Source organism: Elephas maximus, chromosome 3, assembly GCF_024166365.1.
Source record: "Elephas maximus indicus isolate mEleMax1 chromosome 3, mEleMax1 primary haplotype, whole genome shotgun sequence".
Classification (NCBI taxonomy): Eukaryota; Metazoa; Chordata; class Mammalia; order Proboscidea; family Elephantidae; genus Elephas; species Elephas maximus.
The window spans coordinates 54,791,365-54,798,972 of record NC_064821.1 but is presented as its reverse complement, the minus strand read 5'-3'; the positions used below and the strand labels follow the sequence as shown (position 1 = coordinate 54,798,972).

General features: G+C 46.2%; 1 protein-coding gene across 3 annotated transcripts in view; it reads right to left on the bottom strand.

Annotated features, from left to right (window-relative positions):
- Positions 1–1,413: 1,413 nt before the first annotated feature.
- Positions 1,414–7,608, bottom strand: part of TMEM51 (transmembrane protein 51) — a 77,496-nt gene continuing 71,301 nt past the window's right edge. For all 3 annotated transcript variants that reach the window (XM_049877980.1, XM_049877981.1, XM_049877979.1), the window contains exon 4: positions 1,414–5,357. In XM_049877980.1, the coding sequence (XP_049733937.1) occupies positions 4,952–5,357 (406 nt within the window). In that variant the 3' untranslated portion in view covers positions 1,414–4,951. The remainder of the gene's footprint in view (positions 5,358–7,608) is intronic.

Below are 7,608 nucleotides of genomic sequence, written 5' to 3'. Positions count from 1 at the left end.
GTCAGAGCTGTCATCATAACCCAATTACAATGACGCTTCGAGTCATGTGGTTTTTTCTGCACCTGCTACAAGCAAGCACTGTTTTTTTTTTATTGCTGTTGCCGGTGTTTTTATAATCGCTGATTATGTCCAATTTTCTGGTGTTTTAGCTACGATATGATGGTAATTAGTATTTGTGAACCTATATCAATAATTTTTTGGAGTTGCTGATAATGCTATAACTAATAACGTCATGATTCAACGCAGAAAGATTTTACAAAATAATTTTGTTGTTCGTATTGATATAACCTAAGAAATATTACATTTAAACAATGTACAACCATGTTTATCACACATTATTCTATGATTAAAACTAGTAACATTAGTACAAAAAACATCACTAAGGATTTTGTATGGTCTGGTTCGGGAGGAGGTCCAAGGGAGGAGGAGTGATACCATGAGTGACTGTGGTTCGGGAGGAGGTCCAAGGGAGGAGGAGTGATACCATGAGTGACTGTGGTTCGGGAGGAGGTCCAAGGGAGGAGGAGTGATACCATGAGTGACTGTGGTTCGGGAGGAGGTCCAAGGGAGGAGGAGTGATACCATGAGTGACTGTGGTTCGGGAGGAGGTCCAAGGGAGGAGGAGTGATACCATGAGTGACTGTGGTTCGGGAGGAGGTCCAAGGGAGGAGGAGTGATACCATGAGTGACTGTGCTGGGTGACACCAACTAAAGTGACACCACTGATAGGTCTGTACCGATGAGCAAAGGGAATGAGAGCACCTGGTGGAATTTAACTTAATATTATAGGTAATTTCCTCACCTTTCTAGGCACTATCTCAGGCCTCCAGTCTATGGTTCACATTTCCAGCTAACATTCTCTCTGCCTTCATTTTAGACAGAGGTGAACCTATACACTATGTTTTGCATATCACATTGTTGTTCTTAGCTGCGCTCAAATTGGCTCTCGATTCATGGTAACCCCTTGCACAACAGGATTGGACTGTTGTGATCCATAGGGTTTTTATGGGCTGATTTCCCAAAGCAGGTGGCCAAGCCTTTCCAGTGCACCTTAGTCTGGAAGCTCCAGTGAAACCTGTTCAGCATCACAGCCACACGCAAACCTCCACTGACACACGGGTGGTGGCTGAACATGGGGGATACTGGCCAGGAATCGAAGCGGCGTCTCCTGCATGGAAGGCGAGTTATGTATCATATATTCTCTGAATCATATGAATAATTTTCCATGTGATCATTTCCACACATACAAAACAGTTGGGGTCCCCAACTGCTATTCCCACAGCACTCCCACCCTCTAGGGAAAGTCACCACAGCATGCAGGTACAAAGGGCCCTAGTGTCTAATGAGTTGAAGATCGAATCCAGTATTACTTTCCTACAGTCACTATAAAAAATGACCACAAAATTGGTGGCTTAAAACAACAGAAGTTTATTTTCTTATAGCTCTGAAGGCCAGAAACCCAAAATCAGTGTCACTGGGCTGAAAACAAGGTGCTGGCAGGGCTGCGCACCCCCTGGAGGCTGTAGGGGAGAATCTGTTCCTTGCCTTTCCAAGCTCCTGGAGGCTGTCTGCGTTCCTTGACTTGTAGCTGCATGACTCCAGTCTCTGGCTCTGTGGTCACACTGCCTTTTCCTGCGTGTGTGTGTGAGAGAAATCTCCCTCTCTCTCTCTTAATTTAATTGCACCTGCAAAACCTTTACCATGGGAGGTAACTGTCTTAGTCATCTAATACTGCCATAACAGAAATACCACAAGTGGATGGCTTTTACAAAGAGAAATATATTTTCTCACAGCCTAGTAGGTTACAAGTCCAAATTCAGGGCGTTGGCTCCAGGGGAACGGTTTCTCTCTCTGTCAGCTCTGGAGGAAGGTCCTCGTCTTCAATCTTCCCCTGGTTGAGGAGCTTCTCAGACTCAGAGACCCCAGGTCCGAAGGACATGCTCTGCTCCTGGTGCTGCTTTCTTGGTGGTATGAGGTCCCCAACTCTCTGCTTGCTTCCCTTTCCTTTTATCTCTTGAGAGAGAGAAGTTGGTGCGGCCCACACCCCAGGGAAACTCCCTTTACACAGGATCAGGGAGGTGACCTGAATAAGGGTGGTGTTACAATCCCACCCTAATCCTCTTTAACATAAAATTACAATCACAAAATGGAGGACAACCACACAATACTGGGAATCCTGGCCTAACAAAGCTGACACTTATTTTTGGGAGGCACAATTCAATCCATGACAGTAACATCCACAGGTTCCACTGGATTAGGGCCTGAGTGTCTTTGGGGGCCATTATTCAACCCAGTACAAGCTCCAAACCTCTTTCTCCCTCAAAGAGGGTCAAAGATGGGCAGACACCCCAAAAGATGCCTACCCAAGGCCAGACTAAGAGCACTTTTAGAATGTTGTTTCTCAGCTCCCTTGGGACCTCACTATTCTCCTTTGTTTTCCCTCCCCCTTGGCCCTTCCTTAGGAAGAAGCATAGGGAGAAACTGGTGAGCAAAGTCCAGGCAGGAAAGGATACACAGAAAAGCTCAGGTTGGCTCAGAAGTGGGCTGGGGAACAAATCAGCTCTCTAGGACTCCATTTCATGAGGCCGGATTTTTGTCTCTTCTTTTTTAAATAATTTATTTGCATAAAGAAAGTGAAAGGTTGGAACTGTAGGTACTGATGCCAAGACTGAGATAAAAAGGTAATTTTCACTTCCTCACTGCTGCCTCTTCCCTCCTGTGGGAGCTTGTTAGGAAACATCCAAACAATCAAACAAACCCATGGCCATTCCCTCTGTTATAGAGTAGAACTACGCCACAGGGTTTTCTTGGCTGTAATCTTTATGGAAGCAGATCTCCAGACCCTTCTTCTGTGGAGCAGTTGGGTGGGTTGAACTGCCGACCTTTAGGTTAGTAGTTGATTGCACCACCCATAGCTAAGCATCTACTCTTCCAGCAAAGCACCTAGTTGCATAGACCCCTCAGCAGGCCCACTCCATGCTCGGCAATACCAGGAATCCACCCTCTGGACTTGTGCTCCAGGGTTAAGACCTTGGCCCCAGACATCTCTGCTCCCAGCTTTAGTAGTCTCTGATTCCCTGGGCATTTCTCACTGGTGAAACTGCTTTCCTGGGCCCCAGAGGTAGTCAATGTCCCCACTCCATGAGGACACACTCACCCACCCCATATACTCATATAGCTTGTCAGTGAGCTCCCTGCCTGGGGCCAGTTGTCAGGAGTGGGATGTAGGAAGAGATGTGTTTAAAGCCCACGTAGAGAGCTGCTGTCTAAACAGCCAAAACTTTCTGTTGGGCACATGGGTCACTGGGGCCAGTCTCAGGTCTCAGCGAATGGAAGTCCTCATTCACGTCTAGAACAGCTCTTTACACAAAGCTGCTCAGGCCTTGGAGCTGGATGGCCTGGGTTCAAATTCTAGCTCCGCCACTTACTAGCGGGCTATTTTAATTAAACTAAGCAAGCTAACCTACAAAATCTCAATAATACCAGGCTTGTAGCAGAGTTTAAATAAGATAACTTAGTTCAGTGCCTGGCACATATTAAGTGTTGAGTACTGGTGGCATAGGGGTTAAGAGCTACAGCTGCTAACTAAAAGGTTGGCAGTTTGAATCCACCAGGTGCTCCTTGGAAACTGTATGGGGCAGTTCTACCTCTGGCCTATAGGGTTGCTGTGAGTTGGAATCGACTCAACAGCAATGGGTTTGGTTTTGGTATTTTTGGGGTGGTACAAGGAGTCCTGGTGGTGCAATGGTTAAGCACTTGGCTGCTACCCCAAAGGTTGCTGGTTCAAACCTACCAGATGACCCATGGGAGAAATACTGGCAGACTGCTTCTGTAAAGACTTATAGCCTTGGAAACCCTATGGGGGAGCTCTACTCTGTCCTATAGAGTCACTATGATTTGGGATCGACTTGATGGCAGTGAGAACAGGGATGGCACAAATGGTTTGTGCTTGGCTATTAACCAAATGGTTGGGGGTTTGAAGCCGCCCAACGGCACCTTCGATAACGCAAAATTGCAGCCACTTGAAAACCCTGTGGAGTGCAATTCTACTCGGAAACACGTGGGGTTGCTATAAGTCAGAAATGACTCGACAGCAGTGGGTTCAGTTTTTTGTTTTACATATTAATTTTTATTATTGATATTTCTCCTAAGGGAGTCAGTCTTGGAAGAGCTCCTAAAGCAATTCAACACCCAAATGAACTACATATAAAATATTTTATTATAAAAAGCACAGTTGCGCGGCATTTTAGAAGGAATAGAACATCTCATACGGCTTTCCTTCTTTGCGGTTACGGGAGAGTTGTAAAGTGTACCAATTAGGATGATTATATTATTCATCGTTTGCTGAAGTTCATCAGGCCTTGGCCCTCATAGAACCAACACCTTCGTGGGCTCTGAGAGAGCCACCACCTGGGCCTCACCCCTTGCAATCATCTCGCCTGTTTCGCTCAATTAATGAAACGCCCCACGCCCTTTCTCCAAAGCTGAGTCATATTTCCTATCCCCCAGGTGAAGACTCCAGTGAAGAAAGCAAAGGCAGCACTTGTTTTCTTCTGGAAACAAAACAGTCCTAGTGGAAGCAACACAAAACCCACCATGATCTAAACCAGTCGCTGGGTGTCCTTTCTTACTCAGTAAGAGGAGTGTTCTTGTCACCAATTCTGAGTTGAGGAAAGACGAGAGAGAAGACACATATGACAAGCCCTTTGACATGATCCATAAAACATGAATCCAGAGGCACCTCTCTTCCCAGTCTGCCTGCTAGATAAGGTCCTGTGGGACATCAGAGTCACCCACATACACAGAACCCCCCCACCCTGCCCACACCCCACCCACAGAGTTAAATTTGCATCTGGCCCACCTGCTCCTTAGTGTGGCTGAAGTGGCTTTGTGTGGAGTCTGTGGTGCCAAGGGTGTGAGAGGACCACAGGGCAAATGGCTGAGGGGACACTCAGTCGGGTGGCCGGGCATCTGGGGCCTTCTCCCGGACCTCGTCGTACTGGGGAGGAGGGGTCAGGGGCTCGATGGAGGGAGGAGGCACGTTCTTGTCTGGGAGGTTGATCCTAAAGTCTTTGAGGTGAAGCTTTTCGGATTTAATCCTTCGAACTTTCAGAGGCTTCAGGCGTTTGGCCAGCTTGGAGTTCTGTCTGTCGGGCGGGTTCCCCGGGCTGGTTTCCACGTCTGCCCTAGTGGTGGTGGGCATCGTCTCGTCCAGCCCTGTCAAGGACTCATAGGAGGGGAGGGACATGCTCATCCTGGGGTTCTGGTCCAATTCCCTTGCTCCGGAGTAGTCTGTGTTCATCACTTCCTCATAACTGGGAACGTAGTACCTTGAGGTGACCTCTTCCTCCTCCTGGCTACAAGACAACAAATAACAACAGGCAATGTTAGCACCTGCTTAGACCACTTCAGATCACAAATAAAAGGACTCTAAAGCTCACGTTGGCACTGGGTCCACCAGACCTCATACCCCAGCCATGTAAACAACCAATGAGCCCTAAAAGCTAACACTTAAAACGTTTGCTACGGGCTGGGCACTGTTCTACGGACTTTAACATATATGAACCAGTTCAATCTTCTTAGCAACACTATATCGAGGTCAGTGGTGGTTCAGTGGTAGAATTCTCGCCTTCCACACAGGCAACCCAGGTTCAACTCCCAGTCAATGCACCTCCTGTGCAGTCACCTCTCAGTGGGGGCTTTGTGTGTTGCTATGACGCTGAACAGGTTTCAGTGGAGCTTCCAGACTAAGATGGACTCGGGAGAAAGGCCTGGTGATCTGCTTCCGAAAATCGGCCCATGAAAACCCTATGATTCACAATGGTCCAATCCTGTTGTGCGTGGGGTCACTGTGAGTTGTGGGCTGACTCGACAGCAGCTAACAACAATAATAATGCTATGACATAAGTATATTATTATCGCCATTTTATGGATGAAGACACTGATACACCGAGGCTAAATGACTTAGTCATACCTTTAGGAAGAGGTCAGGAAATAAAGACCACACTCTCAAGTACTACACTCTGTTATCTGGATGTTAAACCCCTCTTGCCCTAAGCCTCACACTTAATAACAAGCAGGATGGGCTACTCCAGTGCCCAGGAGGTCCTTTGGCCAAAAGGCAACATAAAAATGTAGCCGCCAATTTGAAGCAAAACAGTTGTCCCCAGGAAGAGAAGGAATTATCTAAAAATGTACACATATTTCAAATTATTCAGTAATTTTATTTTGTGAGTTCAACATGAGACTCAAAGGACAGGTCAGGTCCTCAACCTTATTCTCACTTGACTGTGGAAAGAGAAAACTGAAAAGGCAGGATGAGTTTTACACATTGTTTTTAGTGCCCTTGAGTCCCCCTCCCTTCCCCAAGTCTCATGGTGACTCCGTGCACAACAGGATCGGACTGTTGAGATCCATATGGTTTTTATCAGCTGATTTTCTGTAGATAACCAGGCCTTTCCTCCTAGTCCATCTTAGGCATCATAGCAACAAGCAAGCCTCCACTGACGGATGGTAGCTGTGCGTGAGGTTCATTGGCAAGGAATCAAACTAGGGTCTCCCGCATAGAAGGGGAGAATTCTACCACTGGACCACCGATGTCCCCCTTTTAGACATTAAGTAGGGAATAAAGCCAATAACCATTTTCCAGGACCTTACACTTGAACCTGGGAGGTGGCGATGGCCAACATCAGAAACTTCATTTAGTTCTACATATTAATTAAGGTCCCTGGGTGGCATGAGGAGCCCTGGTGGGGCAATGGTTAAGCACTCGGTTGCTAACCCAAACATCTCTCTGTCCATATTAACCTCATTTGCCTAGCTGTCCCCTCAGCCTCCTTATGAACTCTTGTGTGCTCGCGACTACATACATACCTGTTGCCGTAGAGTTGATTCCAACTCATACTGACCCTAAGGGACAGAGCAAAACTGCCCCATAGAGTTTCCAAGGAGTGCCTAGTGGATTCCAACTGCCAACCTTTTGGTTAGCAGCTGAACTCTTAACCACTGCACCACCAGGGTTTCCATGCTCATGACTAGGTGGGGTAATTATGGGTGATTGCTTTTTCCTTCTTTGTTCTTTTCGAAATAAGCATGTATTATCTTTTATTATCAGAAAATTAAGTTCAATTTTTCCAAAACAAAAACAACTCCACTCTCACTATAAAGCTAAGACATGCTTTTTGTAGAAAATTCAAACAACACAGAAAAATCTAATAAAGGAAAAACATCCCCGTGATGGTTAATTTTATGTGTTAACTTGGCCAGGCCATGGTGCCCAGTTGTTTGGTCCATATTAATCTCATTGGCCTAGCTGTCCCCTCAGATGCTGTCATGAAGTAGTTACATGTTGTTATGGACTGAATTGTGTACCCCCAAAAATGTGTGTCAATTTGGCTAGGCCAAGCTTCCCAGTATTGTATGGTTGTCTACCATTTTGTCATCTGATGTGATTTTCCTGTGTGTTGTAAATCTTAACCTCTATGATGTTAATGAGGCAGGATTAGAGGAAGCTATGTTAATGAGGCAGGACTCAATCTATAGGATTAGGTTGTATCTTGAGTCAATCTCTTTTGAGATATAAAAGAGAGAATCTAGTAGAGAGGAGAG